This window comes from Oryctolagus cuniculus, chromosome 17 (assembly GCF_051225735.1).
Source record: "Oryctolagus cuniculus isolate XC-2025 breed Fujian yellow rabbit chromosome 17, ASM5122573v1, whole genome shotgun sequence".
In the NCBI taxonomy this organism is placed as follows: Eukaryota; Metazoa; Chordata; class Mammalia; order Lagomorpha; family Leporidae; genus Oryctolagus; species Oryctolagus cuniculus.
Genome location: NC_142883.1, coordinates 59,657,501 through 59,685,054, shown reverse-complemented (window position 1 = coordinate 59,685,054; position 27,554 = coordinate 59,657,501). Strand labels below are relative to the sequence as shown.

The 27,554-nt window shown below is 55.2% G+C and overlaps 1 protein-coding gene across 4 annotated transcripts in view; it reads left to right on the top strand.

Moving 5' to 3' along the window:
- The first annotated feature begins 9,608 nt into the window (after positions 1–9,608).
- TRPV2 (transient receptor potential cation channel subfamily V member 2) overlaps positions 9,609–27,554 on the top strand; it is a 21,560-nt gene continuing 3,614 nt past the window's right edge. The window contains exons 1-12 of one of the 4 annotated variants that reach the window (XR_016224336.1): positions 9,609–9,967; positions 11,449–11,740; positions 13,706–13,839; positions 17,015–17,305; positions 17,728–18,026; positions 21,522–21,695; positions 22,086–22,241; positions 22,729–22,827; positions 23,493–23,563; positions 24,012–24,177; positions 26,555–26,617; positions 26,734–27,062. Coding sequence is in view for 3 of the 4 variants with exons in the window: in XM_017349044.4 (XP_017204533.3) it covers positions 11,544–11,740; positions 13,706–13,839; positions 17,015–17,305; positions 17,728–18,026; positions 21,522–21,695; positions 22,086–22,241; positions 22,729–22,827; positions 23,493–23,563; positions 24,012–24,177; positions 26,555–26,621; positions 26,734–27,062 (1,983 nt within the window). In the remaining variant the exon portion in view is untranslated. Of the gene's footprint in view, positions 9,968–11,448; positions 11,741–13,705; positions 13,840–16,113; positions 16,248–17,014; positions 17,306–17,727; positions 18,027–21,521; positions 21,696–22,085; positions 22,242–22,728; positions 22,828–23,492; positions 23,564–24,011; positions 24,178–26,554; positions 26,622–26,733; positions 27,063–27,554 lie in introns of those variants that run through there. The other 3 variants (XM_017349045.4, XM_017349044.4, XM_089318434.1) reach the window with 3 other exon arrangements.

Below are 27,554 nucleotides of genomic sequence, written 5' to 3'. Positions count from 1 at the left end.
CACCTGTCAGCTGCTGATTGACTCCCCAGTACCAGGAGCAGCCTGGAATGGGGGAAATGGGCACCAGGGTCTCAACTGGGGTCTCCCATGTGAGTGGCAGGAATAAACTACTAGAGCCATCACTACTTCCTGCATTAGCAGGAAGCTGCAATCAGGGTGGGGGTCAAGCCCATGGACTGGGCCCCTGGCATTCCAACCAGTGTTTTAGCACATCTTAGCACTCTCCCCTCCAGATCTGGTTTTCAAATCTGCTACCTAGCACCAGCATTGTCCACAGCAAGCACCCCATGTCAGAGCCAGTAGTGTCTGGTTCCCATCCAGCCCCTATACCCAATGACATCAATTATTTGAGCAGCTCCTAAGACCAGGTGACACCAATTAGCCGCTTCCCTATGTGTTTTTTTCCCCCCTTATTTTAAATATATAATTGAGAGAGTTCCTAGCCACTTGTTCACTCCCTAAATTCCTGCAACAGCCAGGAACCCAGTCCATGTCCATGTTCTGACCAGGCAAGCACAACCAGGACTTTGCTTTTGTGAATTAATATTTTTGTTAGAGCTGCCATCTGCTGTTTGACTTCCCAGGTGCCAGCAACCAGAAACCCAGTCCAGATCTCCCATGTGGGTGTCACTTGCTGCCTACTAGGGTGCACATTATCCAGTAGCTAGAATGGGGAGCTTGATTCACAATGTGGGGGTCCCAACCCATCATTTTAACTGCTATGCCAAACGCTTGCCCCACTTTTATTGTCATTTTTAAAGGCAGAGAAATCTTTCATCCTCTGGTTCATTCCTCAACAACAGCCAGGACTGGGCCTCCAGGAGCATCTGATGTTAGCGTGTCTGGAACTGTGTCCTCTAAACACCACATCCTCTGTCCTAAGGAATGCTGTGCTCACAAGTGTTGGAAAAGAAATGCATCAGTGAAAAGAATACAAAACGGGGAGAGGCGGCAGGACAAGTTCATTAGAGAATAAACAGAAGAGTGTCTCAGTCATAGAGACCAAAGTCCCCACTCCCTCGCAGACTTGAGGGTTTTTACTAGCTCAGCTACCGCAAGCTGCCTGTCAGGGTGGGTGGCTAAGCACTGTGGTTGGGTCAGGAGAAGCTGGGTAATTGTGAGGCTGGAAGTAGGGCAACTTCTCAGCACATGTCACTCCCCTCCTGCTGGGCTGTGAACACACCTGTGGCTGAATACATCTGTGTTTTTGCCCTTTTTTGTTAAGGAGTTCAGAAGCTTATGTCCTCTCTCTCCTTAATGATGTAGTAGAAGCACTAGATATGCAGTGGTGAACAACACTGACCAAACCTGCCCTCATTGAGTTTATACAGGAGGGGATATAGACAAATAGTATAAAGTGAGAAGTTCTGTATGAAAAAGCAGAATTAAGAACAAAAGGGAGACTTAGACTAAGTGCCTGGCTCCTGGCTTTGACCCACGATTGCAGGTGTTTGGGGGAGTGAACCAGTGGTTCAGCCCAGCTCCATCTTGGGAGTAAACCAGCAATGGAAAACCTCTCTCTCTCTCTCTGCCTCTCCTCTCTGTGTGTATAACTGTGACTTTCAAATAAATAAATAAATAAATCTTAAAAAAAAAAAAAAAAAGAGGAGGGGTCCTTCAGGGCTCATCTGCAGAGGGCCTCACTCCCAGCTCCCCAGCATGCCCAGTAACCTAGCAACAGGTCCAGGACTCCCACCTCCCACCTCTGCTTGCCAGCCTCCAGCACCTGCTGTTTGCCCTGGGCCTCCTGGGAAACAGTCTGGGCATCACCTCTTTTGAAAGCTGAAGTGGCTTGTTCTTTTACTGTTGACTCTTTAATACAGAAATTCTGATCACAGTTGACAGGAACCTACTCTCCTCCCTCCCCCTGCATGCTTCCTGGACGCAGCTTGGCCAGATTTACTGGAATCGTATGGCTCCTACTCCCAGGAGAAAATGCTGAGTCACCTAAAGACCTGGGCAGGGGAGCTTAGGAACCCAGGGCTTCATGGGCAAGAAGATGGCTAATGGGCACAGGGGTGCAGTTGGATAGGAGGAATAATTTCTAATGTTCTATAACATGGTGACTAAGGCACTATGGGTAACTGTGGTTGACAACAATTCACAGTGTTTTTCAAAACAGCTGGTACAGAGGATTTTGAACGTTGCCAACACAAAGAAATGATAAATGCCTAAAGGGATGGATATGCCAATCACCCTGCTCTGATCATTACACAGTCATCTACATGTATTGAAATATCACATCATACCCTAAAAATAGGCAAGTTTGTTTCAATTAAAAATGTCTTAAGAGGAAAAATCTGGATTTCTGGAGCAAGGAGAGGTTGAAGGCATAAAGTGGAGGCCGGCAGCACTGGAGATGCGTGGTCACAGCATGTCTCGCCCTCTTCACCCGTCTGGTCCTTAGCTGCCACAGGGCTGCCGATGGCTCTGCTGTCTCTTCTCATTTCTGCCAGACCACAAGAACTCAGGTTGGGGCTGCTCAAAAGCTTCCAGTAAAAGCTAATTTCCTCTAAGTGGCTCTGGCTTCATGCCCCTAAAATAATTCGCTTGACTTCCAGCTCTATCCTCTACCTGTATTTCAGGCCAGAGCAGCAGAGAGTGGCTCCACTGGGCTCAGGGGAGCAGGTCCTGAACCAGGTCTTCTAGTACTGGGGGACTCATGATGAACTCATGGGCCTGTGCCTAACAACATGCCACGCCCACAAGAAAGCATCTCTGCAGGCTCCCTTGGGTGGTCCCAAACCAAGAATGTGTGAAGGGGAGAAGGCAGAGATACAAACTCTCTGCAGGCCATGGTTTGGGTTCATCCAGAAACAGGCAAACATCCCCTGTTCTGTTCTGTTCCTGTATAGAATCCAGCTCCAAAACACCAGCTCAGCAAATGAGTGTGCTGTTTCCAGCCTTACCCTACAGCCTTGTATCTGCAGAAATAAAATTGATCTTTCTTATCCTAAGCGAAGTGTGCAGGCTACCCAAATGTGCACAGTCATGGAGCACAGACAGACAAGTCAACACTCGCCTTAACTACAGCATGATAAGGACAAGGCTGAGTCAGGGGCAAATGCAAGCGTGGTGCTGGCCTTTGCACCGGGATGGGCGGGATGAAATATCTCAGGGTGATGGGGAGTGGGGGTGCCGTTTTGATTTGGGACAATGAAATGGAGGGGTGGGGGTGCTGTAGCTTTGCCCTAGGGCAAGCTGTCTGCTTCTGTGCCTGGCTCAAAGCTCTGCTTTGGCGACACCTGAGTCAAATCAGGGCCACCCAGACATCCTGTGCTTGTGAGAGGCTGAGCTCAACAGGTGGGGGCGGTGGGGGCTCTCTACTTTCCAGTGTGAGGGTCTCCAACACCTCCACCTGGGGAACAGTGTTTGAAGGAGTGAGTTCTGCATGGTGAGTTCCACGAGGTGAGGTGTGATTAGCAATGTTTTTCCTCTCTCTGGGCTCATCCAGCTCCCAATGGCCTGAGCTCACTGGTGCCTGCCTGAGGGAACACAAAACATCCCACCACCACCAGTGAAAAAGGAATTTCCAGGCTAGAATGATATGATATTTCAAGAAGATCGCCACTTTCAAAGGAAAAACTACACACTATTATCTTCAGAATAAGAATTTTTTTTTATTTTGTTAAAGATTTATTTATTTATTTGAAAGAGTTACACAGAGAGAAGAGAGGCAGAGAGACAGAGGTCTTCCATCTGATGGTTCACTCCCCAGATGGCCGCAACGGCAGGAGCTGTGCCGATCCAAAGCCAGGAGCCATGGAGTTTCTTCCCGGTCTCCCACGTGGGTGCAGGGGCCCAAGGACTTGGGCCATCTTCTACTGCTTTCCCAGGCCGTAGCAGAGAGCTGGATCAGAAGTGGAGCAGCCAGGTCTTGAACCGGCACCCATATGGGATGCCAGCACTTCAGGCCAGAGCGTTAACCCACTGTGCCACAGTGCTGGCCCCCGGATTAAGAATTTTAAATTAGCATAGTAACATATTAACAGATAGAAGGAAGGGGCCACCATTGTGATGCAGCAAGTTATGAGCACTAGTTCAAGTACTAGTTGCTGTGGCCAGCACAGTGGTGTAGCGGGTAAAGCCACTGCCTGCAGTGCTGCCATCCCACGTGGGTGCCGGTTCTAGTCCCGGCTGCTCCTCTTCCGATCCAGCTCTCTGCAATGGCCTGGGAAAGCAGTAGAAGATGGCTCAAGTCCTTGGGCCCCTGCACCTGCCTGGGAGACCCGGAGGAAGCTCCTGGCTTTGGAAGAGCGCAACTCTGGTCTTTGCGGGTTACAGCCAGCTGGGGAGTGAACCAGCAGATGGAAGACCTCTCTCTCTCTCTTTCTCTGCCTCTTCTCTCTCTGTTTAACTCTGACTTTCAAATAAATAAATCTAAAAAAAAAAAAAAAAAAAAGTCCCCTTGCTCCTGCTTCTGATCCAGCTCCCAGCTAATGCGCCTGGGAAAGCAGCAGAAGAGGCCCCGGGGGGCATTGGCCCCTGCATCCATGTGGGAGACCCAGAGTTGCAAGCTCATGCCTTCTGCCTAGGTCCAGCCGATAGAAGATTTCTTTCTGTGTCATTCTGCTTTTCAAATAAATAAAATAAATCTTTAAAACAAAGCAGGGTGGGTGTTTGGCCTAGAAGTCCGAGTACCTGGGTTCGATTCCCAGCTGTGGCTCCTGACTCCAGGTTCCTGCAGAATCCTGCTCAAGTCACTGGGTTCCACATGAGGCAACTGGATTGGTTCCTGGTTCCTGGTTTCGGGACGTCTGGGAAGTGAACAAGCAGAGGGGAGGTCCCTAGGGGAGGTCGCTATCTGTTTTGCTTTGAAATTAAAAACAAACCAACCAACAAGAAAGCCATCAAGACCGAGATGGAAATTTAAAGGAAGAGGCCATGGTGCTGCACAGTTACAGGGCCTGGGTGCAAATCCCACTGCCATCACTCGCGCACGGCGCCTTCATGTAAGGCAAGCAGGTTCCTTTCTGAGTTTTCTCCTCGCCCGAATGAAGCTAACTCTCGGTTATCTGCGCCCTCCAAGCCGGAGGAGAGGGTGCTACGGGGTCCACCTGTCTAGTGAACCCCTCTGAGGCCCACTGGCTCCCTCACGGGGTGTGTGCGTGTGCGTGTGTGTGAACCGCAGAGGCCCAGGCCCCCGACACCCTCCCATTCTGTGACTTGAGGAGGGGCGTGGGGTAAAAGACCCCGGAGCCCGCGCCCAAGGAGCGGGCTCCCAAGCCCGCCTTTTCCACATCCGGGTACGCACAGCAACCGGCGAACTCGCGGCCCCGACCTCCCGGGGGGGCGGGGCAGATATCGGGGGCGGGGCGAGATGGACGCTTACGTCAGACGAAGGGGCGGGGTCTCGCCTGAGGGCGGGAGGCGCGAGGGAGGGATCGGAGCGCGAGAGACCCGAGGACGCCGCGTGGTGTTTGTGGCGGCCGCGGCGGGAGCTGTGTGGGGTTGACGGGGGCGGGGCGTAGCTGAGGGGCTCGGGGAGGCGGGTGTGCTCCAGATGTGGGGGTCGGGACGGAAGGGGAGGGGGCGGATAAGGAGCTGGCGTCGCTTGGAGGCCCAGAGATAGGGGTGAGGGAAGTAGGGAGACCCGAGCCTGGGGTAGGGGAGAGGTCAGGGTCGGGGTCGCGGCTGAAGAGGGGTCGGGGGTTCGGGGTTGGGGGCCGGGGTTGCCAGCGGGCGGCGGGCCTCAGAAGTGCTGGGGGGTGGGGGTGGGGGTGGGGTGGGGATGGGGTGGGTGCGGGTGCGCTCTCTGCTCCACGCCAGGGCCACAGCCATCCCTCCTCCTGGGCCTCCCACGCAGCCCGCGTGGGAGGGTCCCTGAGTCTGGACTCTCACGTGTCCTGGGCCTGGCCCGGCTCTGCCCATGCCTCGGCTTTCTCCTTGCCTCTGTAGCTAGCTCTGGCCTGGTCCTCCATGCATCCCCCTGGGCCCGGGCTGTGGGAACAGAAATTCCCCAGAGGGGTCGGGGTTTGGGGCTGGGCTTCCACGTTTGGCCCTGTGCCTGGCTAGGGCTATTCTGGGTCCTGGGAGAGATTTTATCCAGGCCTGTCCAAGCCGTGGCCTGCGGCTTCCGTGGGAGCAGCCCACTCCTGAGAGCCGGAATGCTCCCAGGCCTGGCGGGCTCTGCCCACGAGGCTGGACCTGGCCCCCTTTTCCTGCGGGAGGGGCCCTTGGCTTCGGGACCCTCTGAGAGAACCAGCTGGGGTCTTTTTTCCTCTGCAACCTCAGTCTCCTTTGCTCCAGGAAGCAGGTACAGCCTACTAAACTGGCTTATTAATGCTTTTTTTTTTTTTTTTATCATTCAGAGACACAGCGCCTCAGGGAAGCTCTCCATTATGGCCCCAGCTTTGGCTCTGGGCCAGAGTTTGGCATTAGTACCAAGAGAAGAAAAGACTGCAAGTCCAGGTCCTGGCTTGTCCACACCAGACCCCTCAGCACCCTGAAATATGTCACTCCTTTCCTGCCTTCTAAGGCCAGAGCAGTTCGCACCAGACCTTGGAACCTGTCTCCCACCTCTGCTCAGAATTTATATATTTTTAAAGATTTTATTTATTTGAGAGGTAGAGTTATAGACAGTGAGAGAGAGAGACAGAGAGAAAGGTCTTCCATCCGCCAGTTCATTCCCCAAATGGCTGCAACAGCCAGAGCTGCACCGATCCAAAGCCAGGAGCCAGGAGCTTCTTCCAGGTCTCCCACATGGGTGCAGGGGCCCAAGGACTTAGGCCATCTTCCACTGCTTTCCCAGACCATAGCAGAGAGCTGGATTGGAAGTGGAGCAGCCGGGGCTTGAACCAGTGCCCATGTGGGGTACTGGCGCTGCAGGCAGAGGATTAACGTACTGTGCCACAGCACTAGCCCCTAGAATTTATATTAATTCTGCATAAATTTTAGACTCTTCTAGTACATTTGTTGTTTTTTAAAATATTTATTTTATTTGTTTGAAAGACAGAGTTAGAGAAGGAGAAGCAAAGAGAGGTCTTCCATCTGCTGGTTCACTCCCCAAAATGGCACCAAGGCCAGAGTTGAGCTGATCCAAAGCCAGAACCAGGAGCTTTCTCTGGGTCTCCCACATGGGTGCAGGAGCCCAAGGACTTGGGCCATCTTCTACTGCTTTCCAAGGCCATAGCAGAGAGCTGGATTGGAAGTGGAGCAGCTGGGACTTGAACTGGCGCCCATATGGGATGCTGGCACTGCAGGCAGCAGCTTTACCCGCTGTGCTACAGTCCTGGCCCCATGCAATTCTTTCAAATAAGTAAAAATAAAAAAAATTTTTTTTGACAGGCAGAGTGGACAGTGAGAGAGAGAGACAGAGAGAAAGGTCTTCCTTTTGCCGTTGGTTCACTCTCCAATGGCCGCCGCGGCTGGCGCGCTGCAGCCGTCGCACCGCGCTGATCCGATGGCAGGAGCCAGGATCCAGGTGCTTCTCCTGGTCTCCCATGGGGTGCAGGGCCCAAGCACCTGGGCCATCCTCCACTGCACTCCCTGGCCACAGCAGAGAGCTGGCCTGGAAGAGGGGCAACCGGGACTGGAACCCGGTGTGCCGGCGCCGCTAGGTGGAGGATTAGCCTAGTGAGCCGCTGCGCCGGCTAAAAAAAAATTTTTAAAAGGTTGTCTGATTGTTATTGTCTCTTGATGTGGTGACTGCATTTCAGTATTCCCCCAATAGCACAGTGTTGCCCGTGCACTGCGATTATGATTAGCCACACTGTCATTCAAAGCTCTTTTGAGTATCACCCCCAGAAGAAGCACCATGCCCTCAGGAAAGCAAGATTTTGCTACTTGGAGGGCATGGTGGGTAAAGGTATGGCTCTGGATTCTAATCCTTGCTTTCTCCCCAGCCCTGTGACCTTGGATGAGGTCCTAACTTTGCCCACCTTCACTTTGCTCTTCTGTGAAATAGAGAGGCCCTCAGACTTACCTGTAAAGCCTTGGTGCAGTGTCTGAATTGTTGTGAGTTCTCAAGAAGTATTTGCTTTTGTTAAAGATGAACCAGACGGGGCCGGCGCCGTGGCTCAATAGGCTAATCCTCCGCCTGTGGCGCCGGCACACCAGATTCTAGTCCCAGTCGGGGCGCTGGTTCTGTCCTGGTTGCTCCTCTTCCAGTCCAGCTCTCTGCTGTGGCCCAGGAGTGCAGTGGAGGATGGCCCAAGTGCTTGGGCCCTGCACCCCATGGGAGACCAGGAGAAGCACCTGGCTCCTGGCTTCGGATCAGCGCGGTGCGCCGGCCGCAGCAGCCGTTGGGGGGTGAACCAACGGCAAAGGAAGACCTTTCTCTCTCTCACTCTCTCACTGTCCACTCTGCCTGTCAAAAGAAAAAAAAAGATGAATCAGACGATTAACGTACGTACATGGTATCGTGGGGACCCCCAGCCTAGTCCAGTGTATAGGAAAGTCTACCCAGAGGAAATGTTTAAACTGACAGGCAACAGATGAGTAGGAGTTGGCTAGATCTGTGTGTGTGTGTGTGTGTGTGCAGCTTTTACAACAAAAGAGGCATGCATGCTGGGGAGACTGAAATGTGTTCAGCGTGTCTACAGCAGGACTGGCCAATAGTATTCTGTATGTTGATGGGAAAGTTCTATATCTGTGCTGTCCTTTGAGCGTTTAAACGGGGCTTGAGGGGCAGTAGAATTGCACGTTTAATTTCGTGTTATGATTGATTTAAACTGTAATAATAGCCACCATGGCTGCTGAGCTGTGCAAGACAGTTGCAATGAAAGATGCAGGTGGGGCCATGCAGAAAGACATCTGGGCTGCACCTTGGGTCATGTGAAAGAATTTGCATTTTATTCCCACTGCTGTGGAAGGCCACGGCTGGGCGGAAGTGGGTTTAAGCTGAGGAGTGGGGAAATCTGGTTTTCCTATTTAGCAGCTTGCTTCAGTTACTGTAAGGAGAATGGATTGTGAGGCTGAGGGCGAGGCAAGAGTGAAGCTGGAACACTGGTTTGGAGGAGCCTGCAGTGGCTCGGGGAGAGTAGATAGTGGCTTGGACCAGGCAGAAAGACAAATTCTGGATCTGGAGCCGGGACAGGGGCTAGGGGGTGGGTGAGGGACAGGGAGGCATCCTAGGGCTCCTTGGTTTCTGTGTCCCCAAACTCCAAAGTTGAGCCCAGACCAGCGTTGAGGCAGGGATTCTCAGCTATGCTAGTACACACTGGCCTCCCTGTCGCCACCTGCTGGCTGGTGCTGGAATTGCCTTTAACAAGGGCAACTCTGAAGCCATCAGGGTGCCCAGGGTCAGGAGACTGGGGGAAAGGTCTGGGTGGGGGTTTGGGTGGTATGGAGGGGGATGTTTCCCAGGGATGTCTGATGGGCATAACCTCTCCTGTCCCTGAGGGCCTCTGGCATCAGCTCTCGCTCTCACTCTCGCTCTCGCTCTCTCTCTTCCCATGGGTCAGCCAGGACTCAGTTACAGCCTCAGGGCTGCTGGAAGATATATGGTGGGGAGGGGAGAGAATCCCTCACCCCATGCCAGCTCCCACTAGAGACAAGGTCCCAGCATCTAGGGGCTGCCTCTGATGCCCCCCGCCAATCCCCACCTGGGCTTCAGGGTTAGGGCGGGGAGGGGGGAATGGAGTGGGAGGATTGCGGGGGCGGGGCGTGTCTCCCGCGGAGCAGGGTGTGGCCAGTGTCCAGATGGTCAGTCTCTGGTGGCCAGCCTGCCCTGACCCCCACTCCCCACCGCGCTGCTGGCCGGGTGGGCTGCAGGCGGGGAACACCAAGGCGCCACAATCTGCTAGCTCCGAGCAGGGCGGGGAGGTGCTTGCGGCTCCTCCACTGTCAGCGCCCGCCGCCCCTCCCGGCCTCACTTCCTCCCGCAGTCCCCGTTGCCGGAGAGGCTCCCGGAGCCCCGTGATCCGCGCAGGGCCCGGCCGTCTGCCTCACCCTGGACTCAGCCTGGGCGTAAATCGGTGGGCAATCCCCGGGACGTCCTAAGGGGCTCGGGCCCCACGCCTGACTGGTGAGTGACGGGGCGGGGAAGCCCCGGCGGGCCCCTTGTCTCTCCAGCCTGGAGCCTGGATATGCACGGGGGTCTGTCTCTCTCTCTACCTGGACCCCGGACCCCTTTCTCTGCTTCCAGGGTGTGTGAGTGGGGGTGGGGCCCTGGGAGGTGGGGTCGGAGGCTGGACAGACAGCTGTTGCTGCGGTGGACTGCGTGGTGGCCAGGAAGGCAGCTCTGGCCAGGGTTTGGGTGGAAACATAAACCAGGCTAGCAGCATGCCTGCACCCCAGGGTGGGCAGAGTGGTGGTGGGTCACCACCACAAGTGGTGGCACCTGAGCAGGTCCAGCCTCCTCTGTTTCTGCGGAAAAATTCACCACCCTGAGGTAGCCTGAGGGTGGGCCTAGCCCCCAAGGGGCAACCCAAACCCCTCCACCTCCCAGCCCGGCCTGCTCCCTGACCCCTGACCTCTCCCCTTTGTCTCCTAAGGCATCTCTTAACTCCTTCTAATTCCTTCATTCTGCTCCTGCCCGCCCTGGCCTGCCCCTTGCTGTGTGATAAAGGCTGTGGTTTCAGTTTGCCTGTGAGAGTGAAACCTTGCTGTCTATTGAACTCCCTAATCCCGGCTTAGGGTCTGACGTAGGTGCAGAGGGAGCGGCTCAGCCAGCGAGGGGTCTCTGAGCCCCCTCCCCGGAGACTCCGGGGCGGGGGCACTGAGGAGTGGCAACCAATGCCCACAGACCTGAGACAGACAGGAAGCGTCAGTGGGCCCTGAAAGACTTTGAGATGGCGGCAGAGCTGGCTCTGCCCCCAGCGCGGGTGGGCTTGGGAAAGTCACTTCCCTTTCTGAGCCTCAGTTGCCCTGGTGACAAAATGGGGGTTTGATGCCCTGGTGGTTTCCCAATGGTTTCCTTGTGGTCGCTCCTTCTACTATGGTGAAGGGGTGATGGCCTGCTGCAAGGAAAAGCGCACAGAACAGAGAGGAGGCAGGATACGAACTCACAGCCCGACCGGATTTATTCAGAGACAATAAACTCGCAGAGGTTGACCAGCTGCCAGCGTGCACATGGACTGAACACATGGCAGAGGGCCCAGACCCTAGCAGGCTGGGCCTTTTTAGCTCCTAGCTGGGCTAGAGGTGGGAGTGGGGGGGGGGTAGGTGGAGGTGAGCATCTCTATATAGTTTTTTCAAGTATTTTTGCAGGCTTTAAAACCTGGGGAAGAATGCAGGGGTGGGATGGGAACAGTACAGGATGTGAGACTGAACAGGTCTCTTGCAAGAAGGCAGGGTAACAAGAACTTAAAATGACGGAGGCTTGTGTCCTGCCCCATCTCACTTCCTATCTGTTGTGAATACTGACTGCAGGGCAAGATGTTGTGTAGAGAAAGGTCGCAGAGCCAGGTCCGTCTCCTCCCACTGCACCTCTCTCCCAGCTCACTTCCGCCCCTGCTCAGTGGGTGGGTCTTCTCACACGCAGCTTCTGAACATCTCCTTCTGCAGGCCCCAGCCACCAGGCCCACCCGGACCTAGGAGCTGGGAGGAAGGAGGGACCCCTGACGGCTTCATCTGCACAAGAGCGACCTCCTTGCCTTAGGATGACCTCACCCTCCAGCCCTCCAGCTTTCCGGCTGGAGACGTCAGATGGAGGCCAAGATGGCGCTGAGGTGGACAAGGCGCAGCTGGGCTATGGGGCGGGGCCGCCTCCCATGGAGTCACGGTTCCAGGACGAGGACCGCAACTTCCCTCCTCAGATCAAAGTGAACCTCAACTACAGAAAGGGTGCGGGTGCCAGGTGAGGCAGCAGCAGATGGGGGTGGGACAAGAGGGGACCCCGATCAGCTCCAGCAGAGCACCCCAAGGCTGATGCAGTGGCCAGCCCGGCACTAGCGTGCCTTCCCCACAGTCTGTGGTGTCCTGGGTCAGCTCTCATGGGCCTCATTCTTGGCTTTCTGCCCTCTGAGGCCATGTTCTTCGTAGCAGGGACACAATTCTTCCAGCTAACTACACAACTTCTCTCAGTTCCCCCTTATGGGTGCCCTGACCCTCATTCCTGTCATGTTCCCTGTGGGGGATGGTAGCAGGATCCATGCTGCAACCAACCGGGGAGATTCCAAGACATCCAGTGCTCCTTGCTTCTGCCCCAAGGCCGAAGCGGCCACCCCAGGGGATGTGGACTCAGCAGGGTGGGCCCAATGGGCTTGTACCTGGAGTCTCCTGCCCTTTATTTCTCTGTCGTCTTGCTGCCAGTTCAGACCGTGTGTGAGTCCACTACGCCTGATGGGAATCCTGCTGGGGAGATGCGAAGCTGCCCCTGGCCTCCCACCTCGACCTTGCCCTGCTATGGGGCCTGTACTACATGGCTGGGTACCCCAGGAGGGCCCCTCTTCCCCCTTTCTCCTTCCTCATGTTTGAGATGCAGCCACCAGCCTTGGCGTCCCAGGCTGGAGCCGCCTGTGCTGTTTTTGCTGGAGGATGGTGGTGGTGTGGTTTAGCACCAGTGCAGGACAGAGTTCCCGAGGGGCTCTGGGAACAGTGGAGCCTGCCCAACAGAGGCAGAACAGGCCCCTCCGTGCCCTCTGGAGCCTCAATCTGTGCCCTCCTTGGACCTCCCTACCCCGGAAGTATGTACCACCGTGGTAACCGGAAGTGCTTTGTCCAGCTGACCACTTCCCCCAGACGATTGCCCATAAGGCTCCCAAGCCAGCAGCTGAGCCCTCATGGTCGTGCTGTGGCCGCGTGGCCTGCTGGATGGAGGACAGTATGTTTGGCCAGGCCAGGGCAGGACAGCCCTGGTGTTGAGGAAGCAGGGACTGGCTCTCAACCTGCTCACAGCCAAGCAGCTTAAAAACGCGACTGACTCAACAGTCACCCCATGCAGTGGAGGATCCCAGGCTTCATTTAGCGGGGACCTGGCAATCCCCAAAAGCATCAAATACACCCCCCATTTTGTTCCTTCACGCCTGCTGCTCACAATGCCAGGGGCCCCAGGGGTGAGCTGTCTCCTATGTAGGGTGCCACAGCCCCTCCCCTTCCACTTCCCTATCACCAGATGCTGCTGGGCTCTGATGAGCCACGAAACCCCTCCTTTGGGATAAATTTCCCAGAAGCCTGGCTTCTCTGTAACTCTCCATCAGCGTCTGATACATTTTGGCACTGGGCCCATGGGATCCTCCAAGGCTGGCCCTGAGAAACCTCTTGTGGCTCAGCCTGGACTCTCTCTGGGGGGTTGGAGTCAGGATGGCGAGGTAGCCCTGGAGAGGCCAGGAGCGACTTTGTGGCAAGTTGCTTTGCCTGTTAGCTAATGGAGTAGAGTGCCTCCCAGTGCAGAGGGCTGAAGTGAGGATGGACGATGCGGAGGGCTCCGTGAAGAGTCAGCACAGGCTTTCTGAGAGGAGGAGCGAGCTCTTCGCCATTCCTTCTTCAAAGCCAGTGATGCATGCAGCTCCGTGCAGACCCAGACTCAAGTTCAAGAGCGGTCCAATTGCCTGTGCTGAAGTCGACCGCATGGCATAAGGAGTCTGTTGCAGAGAGGCTGTTTCATGGCAGGTGCTAAGCGTCTGTGAGGACTGGGGTGATGGGGAGTTCAGAAACGTCCTCTGTCCTCCTCCTGGGGCTCTGAGCACTTGGGGGTCCCCTTGGTCTGCCTTGGGAAGGCTGAGGCCCCCAGAAGGGCTCCCACAGGGCACCCTGAAACCGGGGACTTTGTAGGCAGCCTGGAATCTTCCCCACCATAAGTCACGAAATCCATCCTCCACAGCCAGCCGGACCTGAATCGCTTTGACCGTGACCGGCTCTTCAACGTGGTTGCCCGGGGCAACCCCGAGGATCTGGCCGGGCTACTAGAGTATCTACGCCGGACCAGCAAGTACCTCACCGACTCAGAGTACACAGGTACCCCGCCCCGGGGCACCCTTTGGGCTCGAGTCCTGTGGGCTGACGGCTGGGCTGACTGGGTGGGCCTGGGCCATGGTTAGGGGTTGAGGGGCGAGTGTTCTTAGTAGCTCTCCTGCTGGAGTGGCTGCTGGGGTGCTGTGGGTGAAGCTGATGGAGGTCAGTCCCCCTGACTGCCAAGGCTGTACCTCCCACTTTCTGATCCCACTGGGTGCCCAGTCTACCTCTGCTCTCCTCGCCCATTTTGGTGGTGGAATGGATACTTAAAAGATTCCTATTGTTATTATTATTCTTTTTTTAAAAATATATTTATTGAGGGCTGGCGCTGTGGGGTAGCGGGTAAAGCCACTGCCTGTAGTGCCAGCATTCCTTATGGGTGCTGGTTCAAGTCCCAGCTGCTCCACTTCTGATCTAGCTCTCTGCTAGGGCTGGGAATGCAGTGGAAGATGGCCCAAGTCTTTGGGCTCCTGCACCCACATGGGAGACCCGGATGAAGCTCCTGGCTCCTGACTTTGGATCATCTCAGCTCCGGCCATTTGGGGAGAACCAGCGGACAGATCACTCTCTCTTTCTCTCTGCCTCTGCCTCTCTGTAACTCAGCCTTTCAAATAAATAAGCAGAAAGAGAGAGATAGAGATCTTCATGCACTGATTCACTTCCCAAATGGCCGTAATGGCCAGGGCTGGGCTAGGCCAAAGCCATGAGCCAGGAGCTTCACCCAGATCTCCCATGTGGGTGCAGGGGCCCAAGAACTTGGGCCATCTTCTGCTGCTTTCCCAGGTGCATTGGCAGGGAGCTGGATTGGAAGTGGGTCAGCTGGAACTCGAACTGGCACTCATATGGGATGCCGGCACTGCAGACAGACTTAAACTTCTGTGCCACAGTGCCAGCCCCCTTCTTCCTTTTAATAACAGTGTTGTTGAAATGCAGTATATAACACATAAAACACTTCTCCCAGTAAGACCACTCCTTGCCCCGAATCTCAAAGCCTTCGTTTTAGGGCTAAAAGTGTGTGCACTCTGGACAATTCAAACAGTAAAGAAATGAATCAAGAAGAGGTATACCTGTCACCCTGGGTCCCTGTTAATGGTTTGGAATACATCTTCTTGAACTTTCTTAATAAATAGGTTTATAGGAGTACTTAGAAAAGTTTGTGGAAGGAGTGGGTCTCTACCTAGTGGTTAAGAGGCCCACCTCCCACATCAGCCTATCTCAGTTTGATTCCCCACTCTGGCTCCTGACTTGAACTGGCACCCTGCTAATGCACACCTGGGAGGCAGTGATGATGGCTTACGTAATTGCGTTCCTGCCACCCATGCCGTAGGCCTGGGCTGAGTCCAGTCCTGGGTCATTGCAGGAATTTAGGGGAGTGACCCAGGAGATGGGAGTTGTCTCTGACTCTCTTTGCCTCTCAAAGATAATTTTTAATCATCTTTTAAAAGTTCATGGAAAATGCATGTTGTCATTTGATTCCACTTCCATGAACTTCTGAAGTATTTGCATTTACATGAATGGGGTCTTGCCACATACACCAAGTTATAGGGCACTTCTCCTCCCCACATCTTGTAGCACTTTCCAGGTCAGTATACATCCAACTCATTTAGTTTTTTTAAAAGCTTTTTTTATTTATTCAAAAGGCAGAGAGAGAGAGAGAGAGAGAGAGAGATCCGGATTCTCCATCACTTCCCCAAATGGCTACAACGGCTGGGGCTGGGCCAGGCTGAAGCCAGGAGCCAGTTGCTCCACTCAGGTTTCTCACATAGGTGGCAGGGACCCAAGCACTTAGGCCATCTTCGGCTGATTTCCCAGGCGCATTAGCAGGGAGCTGGATGGGAAGCGAAGCAGCCAGGACTCAGACTGGCACTCTGATATGAGACGCTGGTGTTGCAGGCAGTGAGTGGCTTAACCCGCTGCACCATAACGCTGGCTCCAATTCGGTCATTTTAACAACCGCAAACTAGTTTTGCACTGTGTAGATTTACTATAATTCGGTTAACCAGTTCACTGTCGGTGGTCATTTAGGTTGTTTATATTTTCTGGCCTCAACTTTGCTGTGTGTGAGGCCCTCTGTGTACTAACCACTATGTTTATATTACTCCACTTGGTTCTTTTTTTAATTTTTTTATTTTTTGACAGGCAGAGTGGACAGTGAGAGAGAGAGAGACAGAGAGAAAGGTCTTCCTTTGCCGTTGGTTCACCCTCCAGTGGCCGCCGTGGCCGGCGCACTGCCACCGGCACACCGCGCTGATCCGAAGCCAGGAGCCAGGTGCTTCTCCTGGTCTCCCATGGGGTGCAGGGCCCAAGCACCTGGGCCATCCTCCACTGCACTCCCTGGCCACAGCAGAGAGCTGGCCTGGAAGAGGGGCAACCGGGACAGAATCCGGCGCCCCGACCAGGACTAGAACCAGGTATGCCAGCGCCGCAAGGCGGAAGATTAGCCTAGTGAGCCGTGCGCCGGCCCTCCACTTAATTCTAACAGTGATAACCCTGAAATAGTCCCATCTTACAGTGAGGAAAACTGAGGTTAGCAGAAGCCAAGCAACACGCTGGAAGAGAGAAAGCCACAAAGTCGGGGATCCACTTACAGATACTGCTCTTGTGTCGACATTGTTACTTGAAGGGCAGAAACTGTAGTCATGCCTGCTGATAGTTAATCTTAATTTTTACTTGTTTATTTGAGAGGCAAAGAGAGAGAGACAGAAACAGAGACACGGAGAGAGTTCCTGTCTCCTGGCTTACTGCTGAAATGCTCACAATGGCCAGGAATAGGCCAGGGCCAGAGCTGAGAGCCAGGAACTCAATCCAGGTCTCCCATGTGGGTAGCAGGGAACCCGACTACTTGAGCCATCTCCATGCCTCCTCGAATCTGCATTAGCAGGAAGCTGGAATCAGGAGCTGGAGTTGGGACTTAAACCCAGCTACTCCCATGTGGGACTTGGGTATCTTAACTGGCTCTTAACCAGCTTGATGCCTGCCCTTGTTGGTATTTGAATGCTCATCGCCTGGAGCCTAATTCCCTGCAGCATGGCTGTGTTCCTACCAGCATGTGCAGCGATCTTTTTTTATCCTCCCAAGGGGTACTTTGGAGGCTGGGCTTGCTGTATGAGCTGGCAGGCAGCCCAGCTGCTCCGGGCCTGTCCACAGCAGTGCCCCCTCCTCTCCCTGTTTCCCACAGAGGGCTCCACGGGGAAGACGTGTCTGATGAAGGCAGTGCTGAATCTTCAGGATGGGGTCAACGCCTGCATCCAGCCGCTGCTGGAGATTGACAGGGACTCTGGCAATCCCCAGCCCCTGGTGAACGCCCAGTGCACGGATGAGTACTACCGAGGCCACAGCGCCCTGCACATTGCCATCGAGAAGAGGAGCCTGCAGTGCGTGAAACTCCTGGTGGAGAATGGAGCCAATGTGCACGCCAAGGCCTGTGGGCACTTCTTCCAGAAGAACCAAGACACCTGCTTCTATTTTGGTGAGTGAGCCTTTCTCGACTAATTTGAGGCACAGAAGGTGACCTTGTTCAAGGTCATGTGGTTAGTGTGTGGCAAAGCTGGCACTTAAACCCTGGTCTATATACCCCCAACGCCCCGCTTTTAACCACCAGCTGCCTGCAAAAGCCATTTGTCTTAAGAGATGTTTTATCTGCGTCTGGCCCAGAAGGTTCGGCATGTTTCCAGGCTGAGACTCTGGAGGGCAGTGGGCTGTTAGAACTCGAGTGCATTAAGACTGGACCAGGCAGTGCACCCAGGCTCTGGCAAAGATGAGAGAGTGAGGCGGGCGAGATAGGACCCTTGATTGGTTGGCTGCTGTTCTACACCCAGTCTGAGCAGCTGGGAGAGCTGGCGGGGGGCAGCCGGGAGGCCCAAGGCCCAAGCTGCCCCCCTCGGCCTGCAGGCGAGCTGCCCCTTTCTCTGGCCGCATGCACCAAGCAGTGGGACGTGGTGAACTACCTCCTGGAGAACCCGCACCAGCCCGCCAGCCTGCAGGCCCAGGACTCCCTGGGCAACACAGTGCTGCACGCCCTGGTGATGATCGCCGACGACTCGGCCGAGAACAGCGCCCTGGTGGTCCGCATGTATGACGGGCTGCTGCAGGCAGGGGCCCGCCTCTGCCCCAACGTGCAGCTGGAGGGCATCCCCAACCTTGAGGGCCTCACACCCCTGAAGCTGGCTGCCAAGGAGGGAAAAATCGAGGTGAGTGGAGCACCCCATCCCTTCCCCACCCCTCCAGGCGGGAGCAGGACTCACCCCAACATTTCTACAGAAAGCACCTGGACGGGTGGTCAAGATAGAGGTCTCTCCACTTACTCATACACATGCCCTTATTAGTAGACAGTTTTCCGTGTGCACTTCTGGTACGTGGGCACTTCAGAAAGTTCATGAAAGGGGCCTACCTTGTGGCACAGAGAGTTAAGCCGCTGGTTATGGCACCAGCATCCCATAGTGGTTTGAGTGCTGGCTGCTGCACTTCTGATCCAGCTCCCTGCTAATGTGCCTGGGAAGGCAGCAGTGGATGGCCCAAGAATTTGGGCCCCTGCACCCACAAAGGAGACTACATGGAGTCCCTGGTACCGGCTTTGGCCTGATCCTGACCTGGCTGTTGTGGCCATCTGGGAAGTGATCCTGTGTATGGAAGATCTCTTTCTCTCCCTCTCTCTCTGTAGATCTACCCTTCTTCTCTCTCTCTCTCTCTTTTAAAGATTTATTTATTTATTTGAAAGGCAGAGTTATACAGAGAGAGAGAGAGAGAGAGAGAGAGGGCTTCCATCTGCTGGTTTGCTCCCTAGATGGCTGCATTGGCCAGAGCCAGGAGCCAGGAGCTTCTTCCGGATCTCTCACGTGGGTACAGGGTCCCAAGGACTTGGGCCATCCTCTACTGCTTTCCCAGGCCATAGCAGAGAGCTGGACCAGAAGTGGAGCAGCTAGGACTCAAACCGGGACCCATATGTGATGCCAGTAGTGCAGGAGGTGGCTTTACCTGCTATGCCACAGTGCCAGCACTAGATCTACCTTTCAAATAAATAAATCTCTAAGAAAAAGAAAGTTCATGAAAAATGTATATAGTGAAAAAATTATGCGTGAATTTTAAAGTTACTTTTGCACCAATATAAGCTTTTTTTTAAACAATTTTACTTATTTATTTTCACTTTATTTAAAGGCAGAGAGATGGAGATACAGAGAGACAGATGGAGAGAGATCTCTCATCTGCTGGCTTATTCCTCACATACCAGTGACACCCTAGGGCTGGGGGAGGTTGAAGTTAGGAGTTCAGAACTCAGTCTAGATCTCCCATGGGAGCTGTGGGGACCCGAGTACCTGATAATGATCTGCTGCGCCCGAGGGTATGCATTAGGAAGAAGCTGCATCAGAAGCAGAGTAGCCAGGACTCTGACATGTGACGTGTCAAGCTGCATCCTTTTTTTTTTTTTTTAAAGATTTATTTATTGGCCGGTGCCGCGGCTCACTAGGCTAATCCTCCGCCTTGTGGCGCCGGCACACCGGGTTCTAGTCCCGATCGGGGCGCCGGACTCTGTCCCGGTTGCCCCTCTTCCAGGCCAGCTCTCTGCTGTGGCCCGGGAAGGCAGTGGAGGATGGCCCAAGTGCTTGGGCCCTGCACCCCATGGGAGACCAGGAGAAGTACCTGGCTCCTGCCATCGGATCAGCGCGGTGCGCCGGCCACAGCACACCAGCCATGGCGGCCATTGGAGGGTGAACCAACGGCAAAGGAAGACCTCTGTCTCTCTCTCTCACTGTCCACTCTGCCTGTCAAAAAAAAAAAAAAAAGAGATTTATTTATTTACTTGAAAGTCAGAGTTACATAGAGAGAGAGGAAGAGGCAGACAGAGAGAGAGAGAGAGAGAGAGAGAAAGAAGGGTCCTCTATCCTCTGGTTCACTCCCCAGATAGCCGCAACAGCTGGAGCTGTGCCGATCCGAAGCCAGGAGCTTATTCCAGGTCTCCCAGGCGAGTGCAGGGGCCCAAGGACTTGGGCCATCTTCTACTGCCTTCCCAAGCCATAGCAGAGCTGGATTGGAAGCGGAGTAGCCAGGACCCAAACCAGCACCCATATAGGATGCCGGAACTGTAGGTGGCGGCTTTACTCACTATGCCACCGTGCTGGCCCCCCAAGCTGCATCTTAACCACTGTGCCAAATGCTTACTGTGCAAAAAGTTATCTGTACAAAAAACCATCTCTTTTTCAATTAATGTTTATTCAGTTGAAAGGCAGAGTGACAAAAACAGAGAGACAGAAAGAGATCTTTCATCCTCTTAACAGTTGGGGCTGGGTCAGGCTGAAGCCAAGAGCCAAGAACTCCATCCGGGTCTCCCACATGATTGGCAGGGACTCAAGTACCTGGGCCATCATCCTCTGTTTCCCTGGTGCGTTGGAAGGGAGCTGGATGTGAAGGCAGGGGTAGGACTTGATCCCAGGCCCTCCGATATGAGGTGTGGTGGCTTAACCTGCTGCACCACAAAGCCTGCTTCTAAATGTGTCTTTTAATTCCATTGTTTTCATGAGATTTTTGAAATACTCTCATCTAATGTAATTATTGTATATTCTGTATAATTAGGTATGTGATTGTATATTTGCATATCCATGTTACCATCTCAATTTCAGCGGTTTTATTTTTAATGCCTCCAACTGTGATTCACTTGGAAGTTATTTTGGTGGAAAGAGTTCGCACGATCCAGCTCTTTGTTTCCAAATGACTTTTACCAGTTGCCTGGGCGTGGTTGTGAGGTCTGGCTTCATCTGTGCAGTTACACAGGGCCAGTGCTTAGAGTACGAGCATTTTGCAAGGTGAAGATAAAAATAAACAGAGATGGATGTTTTAATAGTGGCACCCTGGGCCGGCGCCGTGGCTCAATAGGCTAATCCTCCACCTTGCGGCGCTGGCACACCGGGTTCTAGTCCCAGTCGGGGCGCCGGATTCTGTCCCGGTTGCCCCTCTTCCAGGCCAGCTCTCTGCTATGGCCAGGGAGTGCAGTGGAGGATGGCCCAGGTGCTTGGGCCCTGCACCCCATGGGAGACCAGGAAAAGCACCTGGATCCTGGCTCCTGCCATCGGATCAGCGCGGTGCGCCGGCTGCAGCGGCGGCCATTGGAGGGTGAACCAACGGCAAAGGAAGACCTTTCTCTCTCTGTCTCTCTCTCTCACTGTCCACTCTGCCTGATAAAAAAAAAAAAATAGTGGCACCCTGAGTTTCCTGGAGCACCCTCTGGGGCACATGAGCCCCACTTTGTCATCTACAGCTATGTGGCCATGGAAGCTGCCCAATCTGTACCCGCCCCGTCCCTGCCCAATTCCTTGTTTGTGAACCCACTTGGGTTAAGGGTCCCTTTTCAGCCTGTTGAAAGTGCTGGACTCTGACCGCAGAAATATGCACACCTATATCGCTATTAGTTGATCTCAAGGAACCTGGGTGACTCTGGGTTGGGGGGGGGGTCCCTATGCCCCCGAGGAGTCCAGGAAAGAGGGCCACAGGGCTGGGGCTGGGCAGTGGGAACCAGGCTGGTTGGCCAGCTGGGGCAAATGTGGGTAGTTAGTGGTGGGTGAAGTCTGCCTTGTGCTAAGCACGCGGGGATGCGCACATGACTGCCGCAGCCCGAGGGCAGCTCTCCACGGGGGCGGGGGCTGGGTGTTTCCCAGCCTTGGCCCAGCCGGCAAGCTCACATGGCCGCCTTGTAGATTTTCAAGCACATCTTGCAGCGGGAGTTCTCGGCCCCGTGCCAGTCCCTTTCTCGAAAGTTCACTGAGTGGTGCTACGGGCCCGTCCGGGTGTCACTGTACGACTTGGCCTCTGTGGACAGCTGGGAGGAGAACTCCGTGCTGGAGATCATCGCCTTTCATTCCAGGAGCCCGGTGAGCCTGCAGAGGCATACCTGTGCCCAGAGGGCCCGGCCGAGCTCCCAAGAGGGTCCACCACAAGGGTTGGGCAGGGTTGCCTCCTGGACCACACCTACCCTGTGGTGTGGCTGTAACGTCCCAGCAGGCATGACCCCCAACACTTCCCCACTTCATGCCCTCCCAACTCGGGGATCATGCCACAGGCGCCCTATGACAGCCACGGGGGCCTCTCTGGGTCACTCCATAGCCGTGGGGTTTTGGGTAGAGGTTGGGGGAGGAGGGCTCCCCATCCTCTGTCCTCCATCCCACCCCTCCCACCCCGGCCCTCACATCGGGCCTGAATGTGAAGTGAGTGCCCCATCTATCTGTGCTGAACGTGCCGTGGCTCTCCCCTTCCTGTGCCAGCACCGCCACCGCATGGTGGTTTTGGAGCCTCTCAACAAGCTGCTGCAGGCGAAATGGGATCGGCTCATCCCCAGGTTCTGCTTCAACTTCCTGTGTTACCTGGTCTACATGCTCATCTTCACCGCCGTGGCCTACCACCAGCCAGCCCTGGAGAAGGCAAGGATGGGGAAGGGCATGCCCTGGGGGAGCCCCAGCCCCGTCCTGCTAAGGTTCACACGGAGGCCTGGGCTGCTTGGGAGGCCCCAAGCTCCTGTAGACGGCTCACAATACCAAGTTCACCTTACTGAGGGCTCACCGTGAGAATGTACTCGAAGTGACGTGTCCTGACTACCTAATGCTCACAGCAACCCTCTGAGATGATGAAGTTACCATCCTTAGATTGCACTGAGAGCTTAAGTAACTTCTCCAGGGCCACACAGGCTCTCAGTAGTGGAGACGGAATCTGAACCCAGGCAGGCCCCACGTTCGCAACTGCTGCACAACGTGCCCCTCTGAGGATTAGCACCAGGGGGGTGTCCCTTCCCTGGCATCCGTGTTCCCCAGCTCAGGCTCAGAACGGACTTCCCTGGGCCCCTGCTCTCAGTGGGTGAGCCCTTGGCGAGACCCTCCCCCACCCCCAGGTCTTATCTGAGTGTGTTTTTAGCAGGGCTTCCCACCCCTGAAAGCCACAGCCGGGAACTCCATGCTGCTTCTGGGCCACATTCTGATCCTGCTCGGGGGCGTCTACCTCCTCCTAGGACAGGTGAGGATCCCCTCCCCTGCCATCTCCCGACTCTACCCAGCTCCCAGCTGACGAGGAGGGGGACAAGTTAGCCACGGCCCTTCTTCCATGGGGACCTGACTCACACTCAGCTCCAGGCAGACTGACCAGACTCGGGGGAGTTGAGGACCATGGTTCTGGTCTTGCCTTCCAGGCCCTGGTTCCCTCCTGCTGTGCTTCCTGGGGCACCTGGGACTCCTTGGCAGTGCAGCTGGAAGTCCCTGTTCCCGGGTCTCTCCCCCTGGGGAACACAGAAGCCTGGGGTGGGGGTGGGGGGCAGTGCTCCAAAGACTCCTCCAGCAGGACATCTTTTGGTGGAGGTGCTGCAAGCTTGCACGAGCCAGGCTGAACACCAACACACTGGGCCGTCTGGAGGGGGCGGGCCTTGGTCTGGAGGTTGGCTGGAGGGGAGGGGGACAGCTGCATCTTGCAAGGCCATGAGGAGGCAGAGGGAAAGGAGTTGGAACCTGCGGAGAAGAGTGTCCAGAGCCCTCTCCGCTCCGGGCAGGATTCGGAAGTGCCCCACCCGGAGTCGAAGCTGCTGCTTTGTTGCAGTGGAGCAGGGGGCAGGGGGCGGGGCCGGGGCATGGGCCCTGGGGAGCAGGAGCCGGCCTTGTTTCACAGCTTCTGTCCCGTACCCTCTGCAGCTCTGGTACTTCTGGCGCCGCCGCCTGTTCATCTGGATCTCCTTCATGGACAGCTACTTTGAAATCCTCTTGTACGTGGGGCCCCACTCCTCCCTATCCCCACCCCCACCCCCAGCCCCCAGCCCCTTCTGCTGTTTCTGAGGCCTGGGGGGGTGGGCAGGTGCAGCAGAGGGCGCCAGGCTGACTTTGCAGGATTCAGGGGATCAGGACCTGGGAGCCTGGGCCGCTGTCCAGCCAGGGGGGCCCTTCCTGCTCCCATCCTAGTAGTCCACGGAGCCCAGCCTCTGTCCATGTAGTGCCTCATTTGAAGGGGGCCGGGTGGGGGAGGGAGCTGAGCCCCCAGAAATTAAATAATTTGTGTGAGATGGAGGTCGGGCCCCACTGGGTCCAGTCCCAGACAGACAACGGAGGGCACCTCAAGTCACCTCACTGCAGTGGGAGAGGCCAGGGTGGGAGCTGGGGAGACACTGCCACATGACCTGGAAGCCAACTCGGACCCTGTCCCCCCACCCCCGACAGCCTGCTCCAAGCCCTGCTCACGGTGCTGTCCCAAGTGCTGTGCTTCCTGGCCATCGAGTGGTACCTGCCCCTGCTGGTGTCCTCGCTGGTGCTGGGCTGGCTGAACCTGCTGTACTACACACGTGGCTTTCAGCACACCGGCATCTACAGCGTCATGATCCAGAAGGTGACAGACAGGGCCACCCAGCAGCCTGAGCAGCAGGAGGCGCCCTGCATGGCTAACCTGGGCAGGGGAGGGTCCGAGCTAGTCCGTGTGTCCTTCGTGCTCCTGGACTCTCAGTGGAGGTTGGCTCACGTGCGAGCATGTGTGGAGATATCCGTAAACACATCTGAGGACCTTTGGTTTTTTAAAGATTGATTTTTGGAGGGCTGGCGCTGTGGTGTAGTGAGTAAAGCTGCCGCCTACAGTGCTGGGATTCCATACGGGCGCTGGTTCAAGTACCGGCTGCTCCACTTCCGATCCAGCTCTCCGCTATGGCCTAGGAAAGCAGTAGAAGATGGCCCAAGTCCTTGGGTCCCTGCACCTGCATGGGAGACCTGGAAGAAGCTCCTGGCTCCTGGCTTTGGATCAGCCCAGCTCCAGCCATTGCGGTCATTTGGGGAGTGAACCAGTGGATGGAAGACCTCTCACTTTCTCTGTCTCTTTTTCTCTCTCTGCCTCCCTATATTTCTGCCTTTGAAATAAATAAATAAATAAATAAATCTAAAAAAAGATTTATTTTATTTATTTGAAAGGCAGAGTTACAGAGACAGAGACAGAGAGATCTTCCATCTGATAATTCACTCCCCAAATGGCAGCAATAACCGGAGCTGGGCCAGGCCAAAGCCAGGAGCCAGGAGCTTCATCCGGGTCTCCACATGGGTGCGGGGGCCCAAGCACTCGGGCCATCCTCCACTGCTTTCCCAGGCCTATTAGCAGGGAGCTGGATTGGAAATAGAGCATCTGGGACTCGAACCACTGCTCACATGGGATGCCAGCATCCCAGGTGGCGGCTTAACCCATGATGAAACAACGCTGAGAGGACTTCAAAACGTTAGTGGGGGTGCTGGCATTGTGGGCAGCGGCCACACTGGCATCCCAAGTCAGAGCGCTCGTTTGGAGTCCCAGCCGCTCTGCTTTTGATCCAGCTCCCCGCTAATGCGCCAGGGAAGGCAGCAGATAATGGCCCAAGTACTTGAGTCCCTCCACCCACATGGGAGACACAGATGAAGTTCCAGGCTCCTGGCTTCAGCCTGGTCCAGCCTTGGACATTTGGTCATTTGGGAGTTTATTTTGGTACAAGAAATTTTTTGAAATCCATGCACAGTTTTTTCATAAATACACTTTAAAAAAAGATCTATTTTTTTTTTTGAAAGGCAGAGTGACGGGGGGGAGGGGGGAGAAAGAAAGAGGTCTTCATCCACTGGTTCACTCCCCAGATGGTCGCAATAGCTGGAGCTGGGCTGATCTGAAGCCAGGATCTAGGGGCTTCTTCTGTGTCTCCCATATGGGTGCAGGGGTTCAAGGATTTAGGCCATCTTCTACTGCTTTCCCAGGCCATAGCAGAGAGCTGGATTGGAAGTGGAGCAGCCAGGACTCAAACTGGCACCCATATGGGATGCCAGCACTGCAGGCGGTGGCTCCACCCACTATGCCACAGCAGGGGAACCTTCAGTCCTTGCTCTTGCCAAGAAACCCTGGCCATGGCTCTGACCCCCTGCCTCAGCGCCAGCCCCAGAAAAAATTTTAAAAAGATTTATTTTACTTATTTGAAAGGCAGAATGACAGAGAGATAGGGAGAGAAAGATCTTTCTGCTGGTTTGTTCCCTAAATGGCTGCAATAAGCCAGGAGCCTGGAACTCCACCCAGGTCTCTCATATGGATGGCAGGGGCCCAAGCCCTTGGGCCATCTTCTGCTGCCTTCCCAGGTGCATTAGCAGGGAGCTGGATTGGAAGCAGAGCAGTGAGATCTTGAATCAGAGCTCATGTGGGGTGCCGATGGCACAGGCAGCAGCTTAACCTGCTGGGCCACATGCCAACCCATGTGATCTGATATTTCTTTTTAAGATTTTTTTTTTATTTATTCATTTGACAGGTAGAGTTACAGACAGTGAGAGGGAGAGACAGAAAGGTCTTCCTTCCGTTGGTTCACCCCCTAAATGGCTGCTACAGCCGGCGCGCTGCGCTGATCTGAAGCCAGGAGCCAGGTGCCTCTCCTGGTCTCCCATGCGGGTGCAGGACCCAAGCACTTGGGCCATCCTCCACTGCCTTCCTGGGCCACAGCAGAGAGCTGGCCTGGAAGAGGGGCAACCAGGACTAAAACCCAGTGCCCATATGGGATTCCAGCGCCGAAGGCCGAGGATTAGCCAAGTGAGCCACGGCGCTGGCCCGTGATCTGATATTTTTAAAAAGACCACCCCTCCCCCACTGCTTAGTGTGACTCCACAGGGCTTGTGTGTGCACTCTGTTGTGGGTAGGGGGTGGGTGTACATAGGAGCCATGCTCTGGGGTTGTGCACAGTGGCCCAGTCACCTACCCTGGCACTTGGGCCCGTGTGTTCCAGGTCATCCTGCGGGACCTGCTCCGCTTCCTTCTGGTCTACTTAGTCTTCCTTTTCGGCTTTGCTGTAGGTAAAAGCTCCCTCCAGCCCCTTCCCCCGCTACCCCCTGCCTACCCTGTGCCCCTTCAAGCCACCTGCTGGTCACCCCAGCCTAAGGACCTCCCCCTGCCTCCCTCTCACAGCCCTGGTGAGCCTGAGCCGGGAGGCCCAGAACTCTAGGACCCCCGCAGGCCCCAACGCCACAGAGGTGGGCCAGCCTGGCGCGGGGCAGGAGGACGAGGCACCCCCTTACCGCAGCATCCTGGACGCCTCCTTGGAGCTGTTCAAGTTCACCATCGGCATGGGCGAGCTGGCCTTCCAGGAGCAGCTGCGCTTCCGCGGGGTGGTGCTGCTGCTGCTGCTGGCCTACGTGCTGCTCACCTACGTGCTGCTGCTCAACATGCTCATTGCCCTCATGAGCGAGACCGTCAACAGCGTCGCCACTGACAGCTGGAGCATCTGGAAGCTGCAGGTGCCACCTGCCGGGCTCCCCGCCCAAGGCTCGGGCTCCGCACCCAATGGGGTGGGGTAGGCCTAGCTCAGCAGGCAGGCCACCCCCAGACTCCCTCACCCATTCTTCCCTTTGTGGGGTTACTGGAAGGATCGGGTGAGCTCACAGATGCCCGGGGCTCGCATCTGTGCCTGGTGCACAGTAGGTGCTCAGTGAGTCGTCATCATCTTCATTTTTTTATCAGGTGTGCCTGCGTGCTATGCATGGAGGGCTATGCATGGTTCCAGGTGTTACACACACAGCGGAGAACGAGGCAAAGGCTTGGCCCTCATGGAGCTCCCGTTCTGTGCTGTACATGCATTAAAGGGGGTCGGTTTGGTGGGGAGGTGGTGTCTTGGGGCTGGCCCAGCCTGAGAGAGAAGAGTCCCCAATAGCAGAGGTACTGATGAGAGCCCCTGGCACAGCACAGGCATTAGCTACCTCTGTTTTTCTTCCTGGAAATTTATTTATTTA